General features: G+C 43.6%; 1 protein-coding gene across 1 annotated transcript in view; it reads right to left on the reverse strand.

The window, feature by feature from the left end:
• Positions 1-26,260, reverse strand: part of PARP6 (poly(ADP-ribose) polymerase family member 6) — a gene marked incomplete at both ends in the record, with an annotated part of 60,917 nt that overhangs the window by 26,059 nt on the left and 8,598 nt on the right. The window contains 7 exons of the mRNA XM_080691652.1: positions 1,899-2,048; positions 8,195-8,261; positions 8,869-8,959; positions 9,197-9,257; positions 9,915-10,009; positions 11,154-11,231; positions 17,017-17,415. Of these exons, the coding sequence (XP_080547778.1) occupies positions 1,899-2,048; positions 8,195-8,261; positions 8,869-8,959; positions 9,197-9,257; positions 9,915-10,009; positions 11,154-11,231; positions 17,017-17,415 (941 nt within the window). The remainder of the gene's footprint in view (positions 1-1,898; positions 2,049-8,194; positions 8,262-8,868; positions 8,960-9,196; positions 9,258-9,914; positions 10,010-11,153; positions 11,232-17,016; positions 17,416-26,260) is intronic.

A 26,260-nucleotide genomic window follows, 5' to 3' on the forward strand; every position in this document is an offset into this window, starting at 1 on the left:
GAAAGGTCAAAGAAAAGTGATAAAATTGGGGATTCATGAGGAGCTGTAGAAGGAGACTAGAAATAAATTAGACCTAGGTAAAAAATCTAAGCCAAAGACAAACTCAAGTCTAAGGAAAGCTTTCCTGGATCTCAAACTCTGTCCAAAAACAGTAGATCAAGCTGCATGTGGTGGCAAATGCTTGTAACCCCAGTACTTAGGAGGCTGAGACAGGAAGATGCAGTTTCAAGGATAGCCTCAGTATTGTAGTGGGACTCTCAGTAACGTAGTGAGATGTTTCAAAACAAAAATGAGCCAGGCATAGCAGCATATGCCTGTAATTCCAGTACCTAGGAGGCTGAAACAGGAGGACCACAGGTTCCAGGACAGCCTCAGCAAATTAACCTTGCAAGATCCTGCTCCCAAATAAGAAATAAAAACGGGCAAGGGGTTTTGAAGGTAGAATCCCTTTAGGTTTAATCCCAAGTGCCACACACATACATAACAAAAATAAACACACACAAACTCACCAAAAACAAAGCTGGGCATGGTGGTGCATGTCTATAATCCCAGTACTTGGGAAGCTGAGACAGGAGAATTGCAAGTTTGAAGCCAGCCTTGGCAACTTAGTGAGGACTTGTTTTCAAATAAAAATAAAATAGGGCTGGGGCTATAGTATAGGTTGGAGGTAGAATGCCCTGGGTTTAATCCCCAATACCACACACACCAATTGGAGAGATCATGCAATTGAATTTTTATGTCAGTATCTGTATGTTCTTCAGATAGAAACACGGAGGGGAGGCAGAGACAGAGCCTATATCACGGCATCAATGACAAGCGTTGAACAATCATCCCATGGAGAAGATGCCTATCCTATCTACTCTTTTTCTTTTTTCTTTTTTTCTTTATTTTCTTGTGGGCCTGACAATGGAATCCAGAGGCATTTGACCTCCAAGCTATACCCCCTACTCTATTTTTTATTCTTTACTTTGAAACAGGGTCTGAGTTGCAGAGAGCCTCACTAAGTAGCTGAGGCTGTCCACGAACCATGATCCTCTGGTCTTAGCCTCCCAAATGCTGGGATTACAAGCCTGTGCCACCTCGTCCAGCTTTTTTTTTTTTTTTGGTGGCACATGGTTTTGGACCCAGGAGCATTCTACCTCTGCTAAACCACTAGCCCTTTTGTTGTTGTTGTTGTTGTTTTGAAACAGGGTCTTTCTAGATTGTTGGAAATCTCACAACACTGCTAAGGCTGTGCTCCAATTTGAGATTGCTGTTTCAGCCACCTAAGAACTGGGATTACAGGCAGGAGCCACCATGCCTGGCTCCATTTACCCTTTGTTTTAAGAGTGATGGATTAAATATTAAACACTGTCAAGAAATAGTTGTATTACAAAGGGCCTAATGTCATCTGTCAATAATAGTGCCTGGGTTGTTACAAATCTAAGTTTGTTTCTGCTTTGGGGAAGATCAGGAGGAAATCAAGCCCTGGGATAAAAAAAAAAAAAAAAAAAAAAAAAAAAAAAGCAACATTTATTTCCAGAACCTAGATAAATAAGTTAATGTATCCCTTGCAAAAGAACAAGGAGTTGGTGCATATTCTCTGACTCTGCCTCCTTGGGACAGAGATGAGAGTAAGAACCAAAGAAGAAGGTAAAATTGGCATACATGTCTCCAAATACATTACCATAAGCTAAGAATTATTGTATTTTACATAAAGAAGAAAGTATGAACATTGGGTCAGTGGTAGAAGAGTAAGGATACAAAGGGGATAGGATCATGTGAGTGGTGTTAGGAGTAAAAGGTACAGAATCTAGAGGACCCAGGGAGAAGAGAGAAAAGAGTATGTATTCAAGATGAAAGTGCAGGCTAACACAAGACTGAGATGACTAGACGACCAGCTCTAGGGGAGCTCTTACTTGGGGATGGGTGAGAAGATACTGAGGCCAGCCCGGAACTTCTTGATGGTACCACTTGCCTTGAACCAACTGTGCCTCTTCTCCTGCTGGGTCTTCAAGAAATCGTTGCTCAGATGTTTCCATTGTTGGGATGTGAACATACCCAGGATCCTGAGGAAATAAAGAGATCAAAAAGACTAGGTCCAGATATAAGGACTATGAAAAACAACTGATTTAAAATTCAGATCCAAGGACTGTAAAGCTGTTTGTGGTAGGGATTGTGTGTCTGAGGACCTTGATATGATGGTAGCACACAGTGATATACTGTACAAAAGTATCCTGTGTACCCTAGGGAGTAAAGTGTCCACTTCCCATTACCTATCCTAAATGGACCAGAAAAATTTTGAGATGCTTTGCTTTTAGATGGAAATCTGAAAGGTGATCTTCAAAGGTAGTGAACCTTGAGATTTACTACTAAAAGCAGAATAGAAATGATAGGAATGAAGTGAGTCCCACCATTGCCTTGTGCATACGGAAGAAAAGAACTGGGGAGACAACAGGTACTGACATTATTAGGTGAAAAATTACATCTCCAAATTTATGGTTTGCAGCTGAGTGTGGTGGTGCATGCCTACCCCAGCTACTTGGGAGGCTGAGACAAGTGGATTGCAAGTTTTAAGTCAGCCCTAGCAGCTTAGCGAGATTGTCTCAAAATAAAAAAGGCTGGGAGCCAGGTGAGGCGATACTCCTGTAAACCCACTACTTTGAGACACAGGAGGATCACAAGTTTAAGGCCTGCCTCAGCAACTTAGTGAGATTCTTCTTCAAAATAAAAAATATAAAAGATGAGGGTATAGCTAAGTGGTAGAGCACCCGTGGGTTCAATTCCTAGTACCACAAAAAAAGAGAGGGGACGAAGGGGTCTGGAGATGTAGATCAGTGGTTGAGTGCTTTGTTTAGCATGCATGAGGCTTTCCCTGGGTTTAATACCAATACCACTAAAAAATTTTGTTTAATTATGGTTTAAAAAAATAATGGTTATGACAAGCCAGACTTATCAATCCTTTCACTTTTCCTTACTTGGGTCTCTCTATCATTTCTATTAGTTTAAGTCTTCATCAACTTTTTCTCTTCCTCCCTCCCTCCCTCCCTTCCTTCCTTTCTTTCTTGTTTAGTACTAAGAATTAAACCCAGGGGTGTTCTAACTCTGAGCTACACCCCCAAACCTATATTTTATTCTTTATTTTGAAAAGGGTCAGGCCGGGCGTGGTGGCGCACACTTGTAATCCCTGCGCTTGGGAGGCGGAGACAGGAGGATTGCACTGGTTTGGAGCCAGCCGTGCTGGCTTAAGAGACCCTGTTTCCACATAAAAAGTAAAAAATAGGTCTGGGAATGTACCCCGTGGGAGTGTAGCCCAGAGGTAGAAGAGCTTCCAGGAACCCCAGTACCACCAAAGAAAAAAAAAAAAAAAAAGAAAAAAAAGAAAGAAAAGGGTCTAACCAAGTTGCGGAGGGCCTCACTAAGTAGCTGAGACTGGCCACAAACTTGCTCCTGTCTCAGATTACCAAGTACTGGGATTTACAAGCATGCACCACCATACCTGGCTTCATCAACATTTTCAAGCTAACTTTACCTGCTTATTAGAGAAATCTGTCACTTATCAGCTTTCTTAATTTTCCAACCCTACTTAAAATCCAATTCCATTTCACCCTTACCGCAATCTCTCCACTCTCTGGAGAAAATGTTAACTCTCCTATTTAAGACTGATTTCTCAGCCATGCATGGTGGCTGTAATCCCTGTACTTGGGAGGCTAAAACAGGAGGACAACAAGTTCAAAAACAGCCTCAGTAAGCAGTGATACTCTCATCAACCTAGCGAGACCCTGTTTCCAAATAGGAAATAAAATTGGGCTGAGGGTATAGCTCAAAGGTATGCCTCTGGGTCCAATCCCTAGTACTACAAAAAAATAAATAAGCAATGCTGGGCGTGGTGGCATGCATGCTTGTAATCCCTGTGCTTGGGAGGCTGAGACAGGAGGATCGCACAGGTTCGAAGCCAGCCTCAGCTACTTAGTGGGGCTCTCCGCAACTAAGTGAGACCCTGTTTCCAAATAAAAATATAAAATCGGTCTGGGAGTATAGCCCAGAGGTAGAATGCCTCTGGGTTCTACCCCAGTACCACCATGAATAAATAAATAAATAAATAAGCAAGCAAGCAAGCAAAAAGATTGATTTCTCTATTTGTACTGTATCTCAGCCCTTTGCCTCTTTAGTAGGGACCTCAACTTATCAATCATCCATTGTCTTCTATCATCTCATTTCCCAAAAGTCTACAAAAGAAGTCAACTTTCTGAACTTCAGTCTACCTCTTACTCTTCTCCTTCTACTCTCCTCTAAATGTTTCAATCCAAGCCAGGCGTGGAGGTGCAAGCTTGTAATTCCAGCATTTGGGAGGCTGAGATAGGAGGATCATGGTTCATGGACAGCCTCAGCTACCTTGTGAGGTTCTTTGCAACTCAGCAAGACCCTGTTTCAAAATAAAGAATAAGCCGGGCGTGGTGGCACACGCTTGTAATCCCCGCGCTTGGGAGGCTGAGACAAGAGGATCACACAGGTTCCAAGCCAGCCTCGGCTACTTAGTGAGGCTCTCAGCAACTTAGTGAGACCCTGTTTCCAAATAAAATATAAAATGGGTGTGGGAGTATAGCCCGGAGGTAGAAAGCCTCTGGGTTCCACCCCAGTACCACCAAAAAAAATAAATAAAGAAAGAATAAAAATAAAGAATAGGCTAAGGGTTTATCTCAGAGGTAGAATGGCCCTGGGTTTTACCTCAGCACCGCAAAAAAAAAAAGTCTGAATTATTTGCACTTAGTTTTCAACCACTTTCTGCACTGTGGTTACTACCGTCATGACACCACTAAAATTGTTCTCATCATGATGCAAAATTCAATAAAAACTCCTAAGGTCTCCTCTTCTCAGGCATCTGGCCCTCCAAAAGAGCTATCTTGCTTGTCTTCTGTGATACCATTCTTTCTATTCTTCTCTGATTTTGCTGACTTATATTCAGTGCTGGTGCTTCCTTTGCTAGTTTTGTGGGTAGTTAGTCTGGGTGTTAAAGGCATTTTGTCCTTGATTTTTTTTTCTTTTCACTCTATTATGCTCTCCTTTAGCAATCTTATATTCATGGGTTATAATTTCCACCCACACACTGATGCTTATCTTCAAACCTAACCTCCCTAAGTACCAAACTGGCACACTGTATACTGAGCCTCTGTATTTGCACATTCCAAAGTTACCTTTAAACATGTATAAATAGAATTATTATGCTCATCCTACAAATCTGCTTTTTTCTTTTTCTGTAATGCTGGAAATCAAACACAGACCCTGGTATGTGCCATCCAAGTGCTCTATCACTGAGCCACATCCTAGCCCCTGCTCCTCTTTTGATATTCTTATTTAAATTGGTGTATCACTTCTCTAGACATTTCAGCTGGAAAGCTAGGGATAATTTTCCACTATTCTTTGGCTCTTGTGACTTTAATTCATATATCCAAATCAGCCCTAAAATCTAATTAGACTTTATACCCCACACATCTCTCCTCGTCATTACAACCTAGTTACACTCTAGCTCAGGCCTTCATCATCTCACTAGCAGTATACAAAAGCATCCTACTAAACTAGCTCTGGTCTTTTGTCTTATCCCCCCTACCGTTCTGTATAATGCTACCAAATGGTTTTTCTAAAATTAACTCTTTGCTTAAAAGCCTTCAATGTTCCCATTGCCTAAAAGGAGACAGAACCCCAAAATCATCTCTTGATTTGACCTTTTTCCTACTTCTCTGCCTTTGGATCCTACTATTCTCCTCCTTGGGTTTTTGTGTTTGTTTTTCTGGTACTGAGAATTGAACCCAGGACCTCACATGTGCAGGGCATACACTGGTACTGAGCTACCTCCTCATCCTTTTATTTATTGTGGCAAGGGGGATGAATTCAGGGGCATTCCACCTCTCAGCTAAACCCCCAGCCCTAATTTTGAAAGAGTCCAAGTTGCTGAGGCTAGCCTGGAACCTGTTATCCTTCTGTCTCAGCTTCCAATCTGGGATTACAGGCACGCACCACTGCACCCGACTCTCCCCTTGCACTTTCCCAGCTAACTACATGCTGAGCAATGTGACTATGCTCCTGCAAACATAATTCACTCTTCAAGAGTTTGTCTAACACTTATCCACACTTGAAACCCATTAATCAACTCCCTTTCCTTCTTTCACTCATAGCTCTCATCTGCTGCCAGACTGAGTCACTCCTTCATGTGTTTTTCCTAAACCTTACATATTCACTATATTATAACAAGTATCCAATGGATTATTTTTGGAACATCGGTGAGATTAACAAAAAAAGTCCATTATTTCTCTGTATGTCAAATACTTAACAATTCTCAACACAATCAAAAAATTAAAATTGTCTAAGCTCCTAGAGCCCCACTCTGAGGATATCACATGAAGAAACATGAATAGCATGACCCTGATTCCAGGGTTGAACTTTACTTCAAATGCTAAATAGTTATGAGCCTTTCTCTAAACTTCAGAAAGTCTCAAGGTTTGACACCCAAGAACCATGTGAAGGTTCCCCTCTACAACCATGAATTTGGCTCCCCAGATTTATTTTAGCTTTTCCTGGGCATATTTTCAGAAACATGTTTTTAAAATGGATAGGCTCAGCTGGGCGTGGTGGTGCACACTTGTAATCCCAGCGCTTGGGAGGCTGAGACAGGCAGATTGCACAGGTTCAAAGCCAACCTCAGCTACTTAGTGAGGCTCTCAGCAACTTAGTGAGACCCTTTTTCCAAGTAAAGTATAAAATAGGTCTGGGAGTATAGCACGGAGGTAGAAAGCCCCTGGGTTTTACCCCCAGTACCACAAAAAATAAAATAAATTAAAAATAAATAAATAAAATGGAAAGGCTCTGTGTATCGATTCACGTGTTGCTATAGTTTAGATCGCTGTGTGTGTTGTGTGTGTGTGTGCATGTGTGTGTATGTGATACTAGAGATTGAATCCAGGGACATTCTACCTCCAAGCTATACCCCCAGCCCCATTTTTATTTTTTGTATTGATTCACGTGTTGCTATAGTTTAGATCGCTCTGTGTGTATTGTGTGTGTGTGTGCATGTGTGTGTATGTGATACTAGAGATTGAATCCAGGGACATTCTACATCCAAGCTATACCCCCAGCCCCATTTTTATTTTTGTTTCGAAGCAGCATCTTGCTAGGTTACTGAAAGTTTCCCTACATTGCCAAGGCTGGACTCAAACCTGCAATCCTCCTGTCGAGATTTCCAGAGTACTAGGATTACAGGCATGCGCCACCACATCCAGCTTAGTTTGGATCTTGAATCTCCCAAAAGACCCATGTATTAAAGGCTTGGTCCCCAGCCTGTGGTGCTACTGGGAGGTAGAGGAATTCTAAAGGTACCACATAGTGAGAAGAAATTAGGTCATTGGGAGCATACCCTTAAAACAGATATTGGAACCTCCAGCCACTCCTCTTCCTTTTCCTTTTCTTATTATTATATTATTATTGTTTACTTATTTTTTGCTTCCTGGCTTCCATGAAGTCACTAGGTCTTTTCTACCATGAAACTCTTGCCATAATGTATTGTCCCACCACAGGCCCGATGCAAATGGCCCAAGTGAGCATGGACTGAAACCTCTGAAACTGTGTCAAAACAAACATTTTGGGCTGGGTGTGGTAGGGCACACCTGTCATCCCAGTACTTAGGAGGCTGAGACAGGAGGATCACGGGTTCATGGCCAGCCTCAGCAACTTCACGAGGCCCTCCACAGCTCAGTGAGACCCTGTTTCAAAATTAAGAAATGAAATAGGGTTGCTGGGTGTGGTGGCGCACGCTTATAATCCCCACGCTTGAAAGACAGAGACAGGAGGATCGCACAGGTTCGAAGCCAGCGGTGCTGGCTTAAGAGACCCTGTTTCCAAAAATAAAAAATAGGTCTGGGAGTGTAGCCCGGAGGTAGAAGGGCTTCCAGGAACCCCAATACCACCACCAAAAAAAAAAAAAAAAAAAAAAAATAGGGTTGGGGTGTAGGGCAGAGCTAGAAACCTCTGGGTCTAATCCCCAGTACCACAAAAATAAATAAATAATAATAATCTTTCTTCCTCCTCCTCCTCTTTTCCCCTCCTTTTCTTTTTCTTAGGGGTTCTGTGGATTAAACCCAGGGAAATGGAAAAGCTGACTAACATATATGTCCAATTCTTTTTCCCTCATATGTCCCTGACCAAAAAAGATTAAAGTTCTTACTTTTTCAACTGAAGACCAAGCCCAAACCCTTCCTTATTCGACGGCTGGAAAACCTCAATTGATGGTTCTGTAAAGAGAAGAGAGAGTTCCCAGTATGTACATACTCTATCCTTGGAGTCCAAAGCCACAATTCAATGGAACAGTTTGCTTAGATTCTAAAAGCAGTAGTTGCTATATGCTCTAAACAATAATGGTGGAGGAGAAAACTTCTGAGGCAGAGGGTAAATTTCAAGTATCTTCAATGGGAAATTGAGAGGAAAGGGAAGAATAATATTTTGCAGCCCGAGGCATTTTACCTCTGAGGTACACCCCAGCTCTATTATTATTTATTATTTTGAAACAGAGTCTTTCTAGGTTGCTGGGAGTCTAAGTTGCTAAGGTTAGTCTTGAATCTGAAATCCTCCTGTCTCAGCCTCCCAAGTTCTAGGATTATAGCTATGTACATCACACCCAACTGAAACAATTTCATTAACCAAGAAAGCCATTAGGGAATAGATTCAAGTGGCTAGGGGTGAACACCCCACTGACAGTAAAATGAAAAATAAATCCCCTACCAATTACCTGTAGATTGAGCCCAAGGGCCTTAGTCCTGGTTTTTCTCTATTCCAGTTAACTTAGGAATCTAAGTTAGATCACACTCAGAGTACCCACTTGCTCAGAATCACTGCCTTTACCTGGTCCATCAAGGTACTGGGAGAGAGAAAATCGCAACCTCAATACAATAGGTTCTGTCCTGAGGACCTTCCAGGCTGTAGATACTTCCTCCTAAAATAAATAAATAAATAAATAAGTTTACAACAGAGGAATAGACTTGAAGTTTCCCCTGTATGACACACACATGCACATGACAGTACACACCACTGTCTGCTGATGGTCTAGGAAAGACAGAGATGAAGAATATGTGCTCCAAATACAGCACTCAGGAACAAGACTCCTGGCTTACATGACAAAATCCACAAGTCCAGATAAGACATGTTGTTGGCAGGTACGAGCACCACTTACATCGAGGAAGCTGATGTTGATGTGGAGGTCAATGTCCACGTCATCGATAGTTCCATATTCTCTATAGAGACACAGGCAATCACAGGTGAGTCTCATTATGGGAGAAAGGAGGAAACAGAGACTGAGGTGGAGGGAAAACTAAGCTTAGGACAGAGGAGAAGGAAGGGCAGAAGGTAGCCCTGTATCTAAGATCTTAGCTATATAGCTTCAAGCCACATACATGATCAGGGCCCTCTCCAGGGCAAAAGCCCTTCTTACCTTAAAGATGAAATTATTCATTTAGAGGGATCTGGGATAAAAGAAAACATTTTCCTTCCTTTTTTCCCTTTTTTTCTTTCCTTTCTTTGTAGTACTGGGGATTGAACCCAGGGGCACTCTACCACTGAGTTACATCTATAACCCGTTTTATTTTTTACCTTGAGACAGGATCTACATTGCCAAGGCTGGTTTCACACTTACAATCATCTTGCCTTAGCCTCCCAAATAGTTGGGATTAAAGACATGGCCCACTGCATCTGGCTAAGAGGCAACTTCTAAGAAAAGCAGCTTTACTTCCCAATCCTTCCTGTCAGCCAAGCTAAGTATTTTAAGCAACTTCTCTCATTAAACTCATCATTTATTCCCTTATTATGCCATAAAAAGAAAAAAAAAAATCTAGCCTTTTTAACAACTCAGAAAGAAGTGGCTTCTCCCCAGCCATCCTGAAGTGGGGTCCCACCTGATGGATACAGAGTTCTCACTGTAGATCTCCTTCACGGCTTCAATGTCTGCATCAAGCTGTGGATGTCGATACAGGTCAGCTGCACAGCTCCCCTAATATAGCAACAAAAATGTTGGTGGTAGGAGAGGTGGAAAAAAATAAAGACAAAAGGGGTGAGAGATCAAAATAAAAAGAACATGAAGAGGCACCAGGAACAGAAAAAACAAACAGCAGATGTACAGAAGTGAAAGCCACTTAGGTGAAGAGGCTGCTGGTGATATATCCTTACCTAGGGATTTCACTGACTAGTCTTCCCTATAGCACCACTCTAAGAAAAGTTTCAGCAAACCAAACGTGGCCTTGTTGAGTTCACATCCTTAAATATATAGCTTTTCCTCTCAGACTTTGACTTTCAATGAAAACTCAGAACAGGCTAAAGAATATAGATTTTAACTCAGATGAGCTCTGTCTGAGGAGCATTCTGAGAATCTGAGCACTTTTGCTCAAGATTATGCCCTGGAGCTTTAACAGTACGCAATTGCCATTAGAGTGATTTTTTTTGGGGGGGCGTATGGGGGTTAGAACCCACGGGCCTTCCTCTGAGCTACTCCTCCAAACCTATTTTTATATTTTATTTGGAAACAGGGTCCCACTAAGTTGTTGATAGTCTCACTAAGCTGCTGAGGCTGGCTTCAAATCTGCGATCCTATCTCAGCCTCTCAAACACTGGGATTACAAGCATTCACCACCATGCCTGGATAGTAGAATGATCTTTTAAGATTTAATCCTAATGAATGAAATGACCCTCAATGGCTAATAAGAACATATGAATGGTCTCCATGTAGAGAGGATGTAGTTCACTGAGGAACAGGTATGAGTCCCAAGCAGGAGAAAGACATGGAATCAGCTCTAACAACACCACAATCAGACTATACCAACACTCGATCCTCATTCATTTTTGTTCCACTTTTTTTTTTTTTTTTGGTGGTACTGGGGTTCCTGGAAGCCCTTCTACCTCCAGGCTACACTCCCAGACCTATTTTATATTTTTATTTGGAAACAGGGTCTCTTAAGCCAGAGAGGCTGGCTTCGAACCTGCATGATCCTCCTGTCTCCACCTCCCACCTCCCAGACGCGGGAATTACAACCGTGCACCACCATGCCTGGCATTCCACTCATTTTTTTTTTTACCCCTGATGTATTCAGAGAGCAAAATCTTGACCATCCATTATCAAGTCTTGGAGGATGTAACCTCACCTGAACGCCATAGAGAAATTCTTCTGATTCATTATCTCCTTCTGAATCATCATCATTCCAGAACTGGCCTTTGATGTCCTAGTGATTAAAAAAAAAAAAAAACAATCCTTTAAGTCCCTGTTATTCCATGGAATATGGTAGGGTGACAGGATGGGAAGATTCCTTTTCCCACACTGGGAAAAGGTTCTCTGGGGAAGAACTACTGAGGTCTTAATTCCTTTATACCTTTCACCTTACCCTTTGGGAGTCTCAGTCTCTTCCTGAAACTGACCATATTCAAGGACTAGCTCTGACTTGGTGGAACAGAGGAAAACAACAGGGATTTGGGGCCTTCGTGCGTATATGAAATACACCAGGGTTTGAACCACTGAGCTACACTCTGCCCCATTTTATTACAAAACAGGGTCTACGTTACTGCATGCTGGCCTCAAACCTGTGATTCTCCTGTTTCAGCCTCCCAAGTACTGGATTACAGGTATATGCCACTATGACAGCTAAACTGTGGCATTTTCAAGTCTCAATATAATGATTGAGGTTCTGATATCTAGTAGAGGAGGGACAAAAGGATTTAATGTCAAGGTGAATTCATAAGCATAAGTGGGTTCTAGTGTAAGTTGGCCTCTTCTGGGATTATTACTCAAGGCAGCTCCCAAGCATAACTTTGTGTGATACTAAGAGTAAAACCCGTGGCCTTTTACATGCTAGGCAAGCACTCTACTACTGAGCTATTCACCCAGCTCCTCCAAGCATATCTAAGCTCTCCTGTCTCATCACTGTTTCTACCCCTTATGGTATTCTCCCCTTCCTTCTCAAGAAAACCCATCTACACAGAAGCATATACCCTAAGTAATACTATTTCCACATAATTTCTCCTTCAACTTCAAATAGCCACTCTACCTTCCAATAGGGCAAGAAGAAAAAGACAGAAAATGGTAAGGCCTACACTTTGTCTCATCTACCTCTTGGATGATTAGTTAGGAGGGATGGGCAGTTAGTTCTCACCATTGGGTCTGTGGGTCACACACAATCCCAGGTCAGTGCTAGGCAGCACCCCTCCATACCACCAGCTGAACCCAGGCCAATGAGATGGGCATTTAAGAGGCCACAAAGGGAGATAAGGGAGTGGATGATGTCAGGAGCAACTGGAGATCTGCTAGGGATGGCAGGCTCTGCTGCTGTGGCAACAAGTCACTGTTCTGTAAAAAGTAGGTAAAAATGGTTTATCACCTCTTAACAGCTGGGTCGTATGGTATACTCATATTCAGAAGCACACTTTTATTATGCATATACATAGACCTTTGCATGTAAAGAGACACCCTTGAATATATACACATAGCTTTTACATGTAATTCTTTAAAAGTAATAAACCATAAAAGCACTATACAAACTGGAAGGTTGGGATTGGAGCAGGGCTCTTTTCTAGTTCATAATGCTACAACCACCCCAAAGCCAGAAGTGATGGTTGGCAGTACCAAATGCTTATGCTATTCTGTCAAATTCATTTGTTTTGGAATATTCTTCAGTACCAGCCTTCACTAGCCTTAAGAACCATGACGAGACTCTATTATTATTTTTTTTTTTTTTAGTACTGGGGATGGAACCCATGGACATTCTACCTCTGTGCAACCCCCAGCCCTATTTTTCATTCTTTATTTTGAAACAGGTCTGAGTTGCAAAGGGCCTCACTAAGTAGCTGAGGCTGTTTGCGAACCCAGATCCTCCTGTCTCAGCCTCTCAAATGCTGGGATTACAAGCATGCACCACCGCGCCCAGCTATGATCAGACTCTTTTTAGACTCTTTATATTATTTCTCTATATTGAACCATTATCTCTTTAAAAACATCAATATTATTAAAAGCCACTATATGATAATCATATATAATTTACAAAGTCCTAACAACACTAAATATCCACAAGTAAACATGGTCTGGGTTGTCAGCCAAAATAACACCTTGGAATAATCATGGAACTTATCCCTCAGATGAAAATACAGTAATGAACCCAATACATACACAGAAAAGCACAAACACAAACTTTCCCCCTGCTTGCTTCTAATCTTAAAGACCACCAGCCCTATACCAGGTAATTTTTGCACCACATGCAGCAGTGAATAATCAAAACAATACATTCATCTGTTAAACTATGAATGAACCTTTAATGGTAAAGGATGTCAAAGCTACTCTAAGAGCAGGCTAAAAAGCTTTCTGTTTTTTAGATCAGTAGGTCACAAGCACAGCTATCTCTTGTAATCACCTGAAGAGCTTTTAACGTGTACCAGTGTACAACTCCATCCTATAACCAATTAGTTCAATTTCAAGGGGATGGGTTCAAATTTGTTAAAAGCTTTCCAGGTAATTCTATAAAGTCAAAATGAATAATTTCTATTTTAGGTCTTTCTGGCTCTGCATATACCTCAGTTTAACCTATACCAACCTCAAGTAGTACTGCTCTAAGTCCCTAACACATTTCTACTGAAACTTGGTTTTATAGCTCAGTGGTTTCAAATGGGGTTGATGGCCTGAAGCATCAGTATCACCTAGAAATATGTTTAAAATTCTCATTCTTGGGATTCTCCTGAGACTTACTGAAATTAAAACCTCAGGGTTGGGGCCCAGTAATCTGTTTTAACAAGCCCTCCAAGTTATTCTACACATGGTAAAATCTGAGCCATTCTGGTTGTGTGTGTGTGTGGTGGGGGGGTCCTGGGGATGAAACTCGGGATAAAACTCAGGGGCCTTCTACCTCTGGGCTACACCCCCAGACCTATTTTTTATTTAATTTGGAAATAGGGTCTCACTAAGTTGCTGAGAGCCTCAGTAACTGAGGATGCCTTCACACCTGCATGATCCTCCTGTCTCAGCTTCTCAAGTACTGGGATTACAAACATGCGCCACCACACCTAGCTTGAGCCATTCTTCTAGGTCATAGGTTCCCAAACTTATTTTGCATACTGTCCCTTTTTCAGAAAAAAAAAACAAACAAACAAAAAAACAAACAAAAAAAATTACTCAGCATCCCCTGAAAATCTACCTTCTTTACGGGAATAAAAAGAAAAATACAGTGACAAGTTTGTGTTTTTTTATGTCATCTTTCTTTTGTTCCAGTGCCCTCCTCCCCAAGGTGGTATGGCCCACTTTGGGAAGCCATGTTCTAGATCCTTACATGTTCCAAGGCCCTGTGGTCTATTCCTCAGAAAACTACTTAAACCTGGTACCTGATTCAGGATAGGGATATAAGGTACAGAATAAGAATAAACTGCATAACAGTCCTTTACCTGATAGTGCTGCCTGGCCCATTAAAAACAATATACAAAAGCAAACCACAACTGAAGTTCTCAAAGATGAAAATACCTGCTATCTGAGATTTGCTTTACAACACACATAGACACAAGAAATGGAAAAACATATAAAATAAATTTGCATATCGCCTCTCAGCCTTTTGACTAAGATCAAGTGTGTAAAATAAATTTGTACAATATTGATTACGATAAAGCTGAGTGATGAAAACATAGGGCTTTTTATAGTCTCTACTTTTTGTGTATTGTTGGAAATTTTTACAATAAATAGAAGCTCTTCCTAGAAGGTCAGTACTGAATGTTAACAGAGAGGAAGATAGGAGGATTAATGGGGATTTCACAACTGCTTTTTTTTTTTTTTTTTGGTTCTAGGGATTGAACTCAGGGGCATTCTACCTCCAAGCTATACCCCAGCCCATTTTATTATTTGGAAACAGGGTCTCACTAAGTTACTGACAGCCTCACTAAGTTACTGAGGCTGGCTTCGAAACGGCAATCTTCCCGTCTCAGCCTCTCAAGTCCTGGGATTACAAGAGTGCACCATCACAACCGGCTTGCCTCATTACTTTTCAAAACACAGCAAGCATATTTCTACCACAGAGCTTTTGCTTCTGCTGTTCCTCTGTCCTGGAATGCTTTTCAATGCAGATATCCACACTCTGCTGAAAGGTCACCTTGACCATCTTATAATAAAATAGCAACACTCCAACACACATATACCAGTACTCACTCTCTCCCCTTATTTTTTCCCACAGCACCTACTGCATCCTAATGTATGTTTATCTCCCACCAACCTGCAAGTTCTATAGCAGAGGCTTGACTGTTTTCACCATGTTCTCAGTCCCTTAACATATTTACTGATTGAGTTAAGGAGCCCTTTGTTATACAACCAAGCCAAACAGAACATATATACAAGAACCTAAAATACTCTACACTGACAAAAATTTTAAAAGAATTTGAAAAGCAAGACTTCATTCACCTTTAGGAGCAGCTGAGAATCAGAATAAAGACCTGGGGACTAGGCTTGTGAGATTTGAAAATAAACAGTCAAGTGCTGATCTGGATGATCACAGAAGAATAAAAGGGAGGCACTAACGTCCAGCGGGGGTAATATTGGGGTGAGTGGTAAGATGATGGCAGCATAGACCAGAAGTACCAACTTTTTCAAGGTCTCTGCCACTGCAGAAGTCAAGAAAAACTAGCATCTCTTCAAGGCGGTTGATGCTTGGTGGCTGCTGCTATCACAAGGAGAAGAAAAAAAAAATTAGTTCAGAGGGAGTTTTTCCTTTCCAGGGAATTAACAGTTCAGAGATTATAAGCTTTTCCAAATCAGACTGTTTTAGTGAAAGAGATATGCTCCCTCTAATCTCAATGCCTTCTTCAGGGAGATGGAGAGTGGATTTAAAAATGGAGAGTGAAAAAAGAGAAAATCATGTAATTCACAGAATCAGCAACATTTAAAAAAAAGAGTAAAGCCGGGCATGGTGGCAAACACTTGTAATTCCAGTGCTTAGGGGGCTGAGATAGGAGGACCACACAGGTTCGAAGCCAGCCTCGGCTACTTAGTGAGGATCTCAGCAACTTAGTGAGACCCTGTTTCCAAATGAAGTATAAAATGGGTCTGGGAGTATAGCCCGGAGGTAGAAAGCCCCTGGGCTCCACCCTAGTACCAACAAGGGGTGGGGGGTGAAGTAAGGCTGAAAAGTGAACTCGTTCAAAGCTTCCATAGAACACTCAGGCCTAGGAAGTACATGCAACTTAAGATTAGTATAGCGGAACTAGACATTTGACAGGTCTTAATTACATCCACTCTCCCATGTGATGAAATTACAACTTAAGGGAGTTGTTAATGAATTAAGCAAGAAATGCCTAGCTAATTTATTAAATGAGCTAAAGAGAGCCTTTTAAGAGATGTTGGGCCAAATACAGACTACATGAAGAATGCCCAGAAAAGGTGTCATTAAGCTTAGTGTTCATTTCGAATAATGGCAGCAAACAGAAAATGCTTTTATTTCCATGGGAATAAGCCAAATGTTAAAAAAAAAAGCCTCAAATTTGGAAAAAGACCTTTGGAAAAAGGTCTTTTTGGAAAAAGACAAAGGTCTTTTTCCCTAGATCCATAGAAGCTTCTCGGTGTGCCAATTTTACGCCCGGGGAAGCCGCTGATCTCAAGTTTAAACTCTGGGCTTGACTCCCTGCTTTGTGGTCCTGGGAAAGGAGATAACTCGGCTCCACACCGAGTGCTCCAGTCTCAGAAGGACTAGGCCCCTAAACAAAGAGCGAATGGAAGACTCATGGAGGAGCGATTTCCCGCAGGCTCGCGATACCTCGGGTACCCCACGGATGGAGAAGACCCGGCTGGTCCTGAAAACACTCTGCCAGGGCAGGCCCAGAGGCCTCCCTTGGAGGAGAGTTACAGTTCTTCTCCGGGTTTCTTCGGGAGACCCCAGACTGCCAACACCTGCCTCCCCAGGGAAGGTCTGTGCCCGACTGGTGTCGCCAGCCGCCCGGCCGAGCGACGCGAGCCAAGCCTAGGAGCCCTCAGAGCCACCTGCCCAAGCCCCTCACTTCATCCCCCTCGACCGTGGCGGCACCCTTCCCGCGGCCCGGCCGCCCCGCCCCGTCCCCATGGCAGCCGCCCCACAGGCCGGCCTCGCGAGTACTCACGGCGACCCCGGGCCGCGCGCGGCCGCCGCGGAGGGGACGAGCGGCCCGGGACGCCCCGCGGGGGCGGAGCGGCAGGCCAAGGGGCGGGGGCCGGGCCGGGCGGGCGAGGTCGCGCACCCCACGCCTCGTCGTTCCGTCACGGCCGCGCCTGGCCACTCTGCGCACGCTCGCACGGTGACGCCACGTCACGTGGGCCGCTCCCCGCCAATCAACGCGCGTCCTGCTCCAGTCGTGCCCCGCCCCCCACTCTAGCCTGGGGGACGCCTGCGCAAGGGTGGCTGGGTGGGAGGGGGTGTGGAGCTGGGGAGGGGGGGGCTGGCGCCTGCGTCGTAAATCGGGGAGAGGGAGAGTGGAGAAAGAAGAGGGGCTCCGGGGGCGCGCTCAGGGACTTCCAAAGGATAATGCCTGCGTTTGGCGCCCCCTGTGGTTGGGAGGAATGCGCAGGGAAGCAGGCGAGGTTGCCTGTTTTTAGGTTGGGAGGAAGCCCCCTGGGTGAAGTCTGCGGCTGAGCCCTTTCACCTCCTCAACATTGCTAACTCCAGGAATCTGTTTCAAAAGTGAGAGTCAAACACCTCAGGATCCTTTAATTCTTGCATTTAACTAATTTGTTCTCTTGGTAATTGGAGTATTAAAAGCACCGTAGCCTTCTAGTCAATGTGGGTTCAGCACTTCTTGATTTTGCAGCCAAAAATGAAGACTTCACTTTCTAAATCTACTTTCTAAATCTCTCTCTCTCTCTCTCTCTCTCTCTCTCTCTCTCTCTCTCACACACACACACACACACACACACACACACACACACACACACACAGCTTGGGGGTAGAATGCCCCTGGATTTCATCCCCAGTACTGAAAAAAAAAAGTAAAAAGTAATAAGCAAAATTGGGTGTGGTGGTACACTACTGTAATCCCAGTGCTTGAAGGCTGAGACAGGAAGATCACAGGTTCAAAGCCAGCCTTTGCAATTTAAAGAGACTCTCAGCAACTTAGCAAGATCCTGTTTCCAAATCAAATAAAATAGGCAAAGTAGCACACTCGAGGGCTGGGTGCTTGTTCATTTTACTGTCTAAGAATAGATGCAGATATACTTTAGGCAGACCCTACTGTTGATTCTTGCTGGAGCCCAGGGTTTATAGGAGTCAGGAGAAATTTTTGATTAAAGGACTTTATAGAGTTGTCTGAAAATGCTGTCTGGAGGAGTGATTTCTTCTTCATAGGAAGCTTTTAAGCAAGAACACCAGGATTACTAAACACAGGGAATGGCTACTCTGGGTGGAAGGATGGACTAGATGTCTCCCAGTGCCCCTCCAGTTTTGAAAGTCTACTATTTCTAGAATCAGAGTGACCTAAAAGGCCACCCAAGATCCAGGATGAATCCCAGCCCAAACATTCTTGGTGGGAGCAGAAGGCAATTCTGAAAACTATTCCTTTCTCGTGGGGCTTAGTTTAGACACACTTAGACACTCAGTGTGTCCCTGTGACTTTCCTTACACCCTACAAATCTCCAGATAATATATGAGGAAACCACCCAACAATTCCAGTCCGCATTCTGAGGCAGGGATGTGTCTACTTTGGTCTCAAAGCCAGGGTTTCCTGGGGACATACAGGGCGGGAGCCTCACGCTGGAATGACTTTGCCACAGTTTATGGGCCTGGTAACATAAGAAATAAATGTGCAGCCTTCTGCTGTGAAGTAGAGTAGTGGAGCACAGACCATAGCAGGAAGTGACATATGGGCTCAGAAATACCCTCACAGATTGGGATGTTGGAGTATGTGAGTCACAGGAACTCCACGCTTTAGGCTGCCATATTTGTAAAAAAGTAGGGCAATATGGCGCTGCTGCTACGCCCTCGGCCGTGAGGCTGGCTTATTTCTTCTTGGTTTTGAGTTCCACTCTGAGTCCCTGCAGCGTGTGCTGAGCTCAGCCACTGGGAGCTTTAGATGCTCCCTGTGCTGAAAAATCCCGCCTGGCTGTTCCACAGCGGCTCACCTCGGCTTGCTGTAGCTGTCCGGTGAAGTTGCCGCTGCCGCTGACAGTATGGCGCTGCTGCCACGTCCTCGGGCGTGAGGCCGGTGTATCTCCTTTGTGGCTCTGAGCTCTGTTCTCAGTCCGCTTTCTCTCTGGAGCCTGGTGATTTTTTTGTTTCTCTGGTGATGGTGTTTTCTGGCTATGAAAGGCGCTGATTTTGTGGTAATGGAGATTGGTTGTTAGCGGGGCTCTTAATCCCCGCTTTTCTCGGTCGCCATCTTCCCGGAAGTCATGTTTGGGAGTTTGAACATAGCACTTCAGGTCCACACAGGGCTCATGTGTCCATGAGTGAAATGTCAGACTCTGGAAATCCAGAACCGTCCAGGATTCTCCCTCCTCAACCCTCCATCTCCCACCACAAACTCAGCTACTCGTCATGAATTCCAACTGCCTTTTAGTTTATCAGGATCTTCCTGGCCTTTCTTATTTTCCTGTCTATCCAGATCCTTAAGTTAGACATTTTAATCACATTTTTGTTAATATACTTGATTTTATTCTTTGGGGGGGGTAACTGGGAATAGAATCCTGTGGCATTCTACCTCCAAGCTGCACCTCCAGCCCTTTTTATTTATTTAAAAATTTTTGAAACATGGTTTTGCTAAGTTGTTGAAGCAGTATAAAATCTGCAACCCCCCTGTCTCAGTGTCCCAATGCTAGAATTACAGGTATGTGCCACCATATCTGGCTTGACCTTACTCTTTAAAAATCACACTCATAAGCCAGGCGTGGTGGCACATGCAATCACTGTACTTGGGAGAATCACAGGTTCAAAGCCAGCTGCAGAAACTTAGGCTTTCAGCCACTTTGTGAGACCCTGTTTCCAAATAAAAAATAAAATATGGCTGTGAGTGTAGCTCAGAGGTAGACTACCCCTGGATTCAATCCCTGACACCACAAAATAAATTTAAAAAATCAGTAAATAAAATCACACTCAAGATTTATTTAAACTATCTACCTTGGCTATTCTTCCATCCTAATCCAGGATAAAGGAAACCACTCAGCCCTGCAGTTTTGAACTTGTGGGGAGATACCATTTTAGGTTAGTCCAGCCCATGAGCCCGTTCTTTGGGCATTATATATTTCCAGATTCACAAGCTCAGGGCCATGCTTGTATTTCCCCTGATGTCCTGTTTGCAATTTATTGAACTGTGCCAAACAGATGTTCTCTCCTGGGAATCTGGGATTAGGATCCTAACTGGACTCCATCCTCCTCTCACCTATTATGAAGAACGAGAGTGGAGAAAGATATCTATAGACAGAGAATGAAGCCCAGAAAGTCAGAAACTAGAGATGGTGAGACTGTTTTCCAATTCTTGGCAGCTTCCCAGGCCTTCTAAGGCTCTCTAAGCTTGGGGGTCTACAAATCACTCTTTATGTAAGATAAACTGCTCAAGCTAACTGAACTTGTACCCAGTACAGAGCTATGACAAATTCATATCCGTTTCGGCTGAGCCCTCTGTGTACCTGGCAATTGCTCCACAGGTCAGCTTCTCCCACCACCCCCATTCTGCTTCACAGAGAAAATAAAGGTGATAGAGAAAGCTGCCTTAATTTTCTGCCGCCTCCAAACATCGACTCTATCCCATCCTTCCTATGACACAAGGGAAGGGCTCTCCCTTCAAATCCATCTCTCTTCCCTCCTTCTCTCCCTCCCTCCCTTCCTCCCTCCCTTCCTCCCTTCCTTCCTCCCTTCCTCCCTTCCTTCCTCCCTTCATTTTTTCCTTCCTTCCTTCCTTTGGTATTGGAAATTGAACCCAGAGGCATTCTACCTTCGAGCTACACCCCAGCCCATTTTATTTCTTATTTAAAAACAGGATCTCGCTAGGTTTCTGAGGCTGTTCTTGAACCTGTGATCCTCTGGTCTCAGCCTCCCAAGTACAGGGATTACAGGTGTGCGCCACCATGCCCAGCTCAAATCCAACTTTATTCCCGTCGCTGTGATCTCCATTTCACTCTTGTGCCTCTTCAGGAACTTTGTTCCTTCACTTATCCACTTCCTTTATATTCATTTATTTATTGCAGTTCTGGAGATTGAACCCAGGGGCATTGTACCTCCAAGCTACATCTCCAGCTCTATTTTATTTTTTATTTTGAAACAGGGTTTCACTAAGTTGCAGAGGGCCTCACTAAGTAGCTGAGGCTGGCCACAAACCTGCCATCCTCTTGTCTTAGCCTCCCAAGTACTGGGATTACAAGCGTGTACCACCACGCCCGGCTCACATCCTTTATATATATATTCAAGGATATTCACATTTCCTCTCTCTTACTCTTTGATCTCAGCACATAAATTTGGTCAACTAACTCCACCTTTTAAAAGATCCAGTTTGCCGGGTGTGGTGGCACACACTTGTAATCCCCAAGCTTGGGACAGGAGGATAACGCAGGTTCGAAGCCAGCCGCACTGGCTTAAGAGACCCTGTTTCCAAATTTAAAAAAAAAAGTATAAAAATAGGTCTGGGAGTGTAACCTAGAGGTAGAAGGGTTTCCAGGAAACCCAGTACCACCAAAAAAAAAAAAAAAGTCCAGTTTTTATCCCACATTCTATTAATTTTTCTTGCCCTCAAGCCAAGCTTCTAGGAGTAATCTACCTCCGGGCTACACTCCCAGTCCTAATATATATATATATATATATATATATATATATATATATATATATATATCGAACCTGTGCAATCCTCCTGTCTCTGCCTCCCAAGCGCGGGGATTACAAGCATATGCCACCACGCCCGGCCTTCATTTACTATTTAAACATTAAAAACAACTCAGTCTCTACCTTGTCTTCTTTATCCTTTCTAATGACCTCAACAGCACTCCCCTGAAGCAGATCTAGGTAATTTTATTTATTTATTTATTTATTTATTTATTTATTTATTTATTGGTACTCGGGATGGAACCCGGGGGCATTCTACCTCTGAGCTAAAACTCCAGCCCTATTTTTTATTCTTTATTTTGAAGCAAGGTCTCACTAAGTTGCAGAGGGCCCACTAAATAATCGAGGGTGTCTCTAAACTATCTCAGCCTCCCAGGTACTGGGATTACATGTGTGCACCACCACACCTAGCCAGACCTTGGTAATTTTAGGTTTCCTGGAATCCAAATCCTCTTACTATAAGTCTCAGAGGTAAATTGAGTTCGATTTTGGTGATGGGATCTTTGCTTTTCCAGATCTTCCCTCTGAAATGTGGATTCTGGAGTGATACACAGAAATAGAACCATGGAATCCATGCCAGTGACAGTGGCCACAATAGGGTGCGCTTTACCCCACGTCCAGGGGCTATGATGGGAGGGGCATCCAGCATCTGATGATAACAACAGCAGCGGTATTCCATTCTACCTCCGAGCTACACCCCCAGCCCTGTTTTCTATTCTTTATTTTGAAACAGGGTCTCACTAAGTTGCTGAGGGCCTTACTAAGTAGCTGAGGCTGGTTTTGAAACGGCGATCCTCCATCTCAGTCTCCCAAGTACTGGGATGACAAGCGTGTGCCACCATGCCCGGCTAGCAGCAGTGTTCTGGTTGGGACGGTTCTGGTATCCGATTTGGGCCTTTCCTCTGGTGAGCTGGTCTCCCATTGTTTCTGCCCATCTTTTAAGCCTGGGTCTACTACTTGGCAACAACGGAACCCAACTACTACCCTTTGAACAAGTATTTTCTGTTTAAATACCCTGAATGACACACACCTGTGAACTGGGCTGCCGAAATCTCCAACTTAGACTTCTTGAATTTCAAGTTGCCTTTCGGATGACTTGCCCTTCAGACAGCTCCACTTGGGTGTCCCACAGACAGACCTGACCTCTTACTCTGCGTTTCTCTCATGTTTCTAACTTAGTAAATGTCATCTCTGACTTATTCAGACTAAACTCTGAAAAGGAAATATCTTAGACTTTTCCCATCCTCATTTAAACAGAACTAATTTTAACTTATAAATATCTTAAAATATTATATGTATTTTTTCCTCCTTATTTTTGGCACTGGAGATTGAACTTAGAGGCATTCTACCTCCAAGATACACCCTCAGCCCGGTTTTTTATTTCTTTGTTTGGAAACAGGGTCTCACTGTTTCTGAGAGTCTTGATATATTGCCAAGGCTGGCTTTGAACCTGCTATCCTCCTATATCAGCCTCCCAAGTACTGGGATTATAAGCGTGCATCACCATGCCCGGTTTCTTTCTTTCTTTCTTTCTTTCTTTCTTTCTTTCTTTCTTTCTTTCTTTCTTTCTTTTTTTTCAGTACTGGGGATTAAACTTGTAGCCTCATGCATGCTAGGGAAGTGTTCTACCATTGAGCTATATCTCCAGCCCTATGTGTATATTTCATGTGTGTGTGTTACTGGGGATTTTTTTTTTTTTTTGCAGTACTGGGGATTGAACTCAGGGGCATTCTACCTCCAAGCTATAACCCAGCCATATTTTTTATTTTTATTTTGAAACATGATCTCACTAAGTAGTAGGGGCTGGCCGCGAACTGAGATCCTCCTGTCTCAGCCTCTCAAATACTGGGATTACACACATGCACCACCACACTCAGCTTTTTACTTCTCATTTTGAAACAGTTTCTTGCTAAATTGCTAAGGGTCTTTCTAAGCTGCTGAGGCTGGTCTTGAACCTGTGATCCTCCTGTCTCAGACTCCTAAGTACTGGAATTACAGGCATGCACCACCACACCTGGCTTTATGTACTTTTATTTTTATTTTATTTTTTATTTTTATTTACTTTTTTTTTTTTGTGGTACTGCGGTTCCTGGAAGCTCTTCTACCTCCGGGCTACACTCCCAGACCTATTTTATAGGTTTTATTTGGAAACAGGGCGTCTCTTAAGCCAGAGCAGCTGGCTTCGAACCTGCGCGATTCTCCAGTGTCTCCGCCTCCCAAGCGCGGGGATTACAAGCGTGCGCCACCACGCCCGGCTGTCTGTGTACTTTTAAATCATCCCCTATACTGGACCTTGTTCAGTGGCAGCTTCTTGTTCCGCAAGGAGACTTTAAAGAAGTAAAAGCTTGCCGGGCGTGGTGGCGCACGCTTGTAATCCCCGCGCTTGGGAGGCGGAGACAGGAGAATCGCGCAGGTTCGAAGCCAGCCGCGCTGGCGTAAGAGACCCTGTTTCAAAAATATAAAACATAGGTCTAGGAGTGTAGCTTGGAGGTAGAAGGGCTTCCAGGAACTCCAGTACCACCACCAAAAAAAAAAAAAAAAAAAAAAGAAAGAAAGAAAGAAAGAAAGAAAGAAAGAAAGAAAGAGAAGTGAAAGCTTGGGGAAATCCAGGCCTAGTTGCTTTGTGTGTTGCGATGGGTCGAAGAGAAGCGTGAAAGCCCTCATACTCTCCATCTTGCCTCGAAATCCTGGGGCAGAGAAAGTACCACTTTCCTCCCTGCTTGTTGGAGTTGCTGCTGGCCAGGTAGTGATAGAGGAGAGCAAGAGGAGCAATGCGCTCCACATGTTGGTGAAGATGCTGAGCTGCAAGTCTACATCATCCTGACCAGCTTGATTCCCTGAACATATGAATTTTCTTTCATGATATGTCATAAACCAATCCCTCCTTTATATCACTCCTCCTCCTCACCAGGACCAATGCACTAACCTCTTAACTAGACTCTTTATCCTCATATCTACATCTCAATCTATTCTCCAATTAGCTGCCTGGGGGATCGTTCTAAAACCCATATTGGATCATGTCACTCTATTAAAACCTTTCAAGCCGGGTGTGGTGACACATGCCTGTAATCCCAGTAATTAGGAGGCTGGGACTAGAGGATTGTAAATTTGAGGCTAACCTCAACAACCTAGTGAAGACCCTGTTTCAAACAAAAAAATTAAAAGGGCTGGGGGTGTAGAAAAATGCCCCTGGGTTCAATCTCAAGTAACAAAACAACAGCAACAAAAATACTCCTCAATGGCTGGGCATGGTAGTTCACTCCTGAAATCCCAATACTTAGGAGGCTGAGACAGAGGATTGCAGGTTCAAGAACAACCTTGGCAACTTAGACCCTTTATCAAAATAAAAATAGCTGGGCATGGTGGCACGGGAGGCTGAGACTGGAGGATCATGGTTTGCATACAGCCTCAGCTACTTAGTGAGGCCCTCCGCAACTTAGTGAGACCCTGTTTCAAAATAAAGAATAAAAATAGGGCAGGGGGTGTAGCTTGGAGGTCAAATGCCCCTGGGTTCCATCCCCAGGCCCGCAAAAAAAATTAACAATTAAAAAATAAATATAAGCCGGGCGTGGTGGCGCACGCTTGTAATCCCCGCGCTTGGGAGGCAGAGACAGGAGGATCGCGTAGGTTCGAAGCCAGCCGCGCGCGCTGGCTTAGGAGACCCTGTTTCCAAATAAAAATGTAAAAATAGGTCTGGGAGTGTAGCCTGGAGGTAGAAGGGCTTCCAGGAACCCCAGTACCACCAAAAAATAAATAAATATAAATTATAAATTAAAAGGGCTGGGAGTGTATCTCGGTAGCTGAGCATCCCTGGGTTCAATCCCCAGAACTGAAAAAAGTGAGACTGAAAACCCTTCAATGGCTTCCTATTGCCCACAGCATAAAATTTATACCCTTTTGATGTATTTGGCCCCTACTTGACTACCACCACCTCCATACCTGCATCCTATACTCCAACCAGGCCAAATTACATATTCTTACAGGTCAAGCAAAACACTTTTTTTGTGGGGGGGGGAGAGTCTGGGGATGGAACCCAGGGGCATTCGACCTCCGAGCTACACCCCCTGCCCTATTTTTTATTCTTTATTTTGAAACCAGATCTCACTGAGTTGCAGAGGGCCTCACTAGGTAGCTGAGGCTGTCTGCCAACCGCGATCTTCCGGTCTCAGCCTCCCGAATGCTGGGATTACAAGCGTGCGCCACCACGCCCAGCTCAAAACACATTTTTTTCCTCCTTTTTTATTTTTTTCAGTGTCGGGGATGGAACCCAAGGGCATTCTACCTCCGAGCTATACCCCTCAGCCCTATTTTTTATTCTTTATTTTGAAACACGGTCTCACTGAGTTACAAAGAGCCTAAGTAATAGCTCAGACTGTCCTCGAACCGTGAACCTCCTGTCTCAGCCTCCCAAATGCTGGGATCACAAGCATGCGCCACTACGCCCAGCTACAAAACACACCTTTACA

The sequence above is a fragment of the Muscardinus avellanarius genome (genome assembly GCF_963383645.1).
Source record: "Muscardinus avellanarius genome assembly, chromosome: 3".
Taxonomy (NCBI): Eukaryota; Metazoa; Chordata; class Mammalia; order Rodentia; family Gliridae; genus Muscardinus; species Muscardinus avellanarius.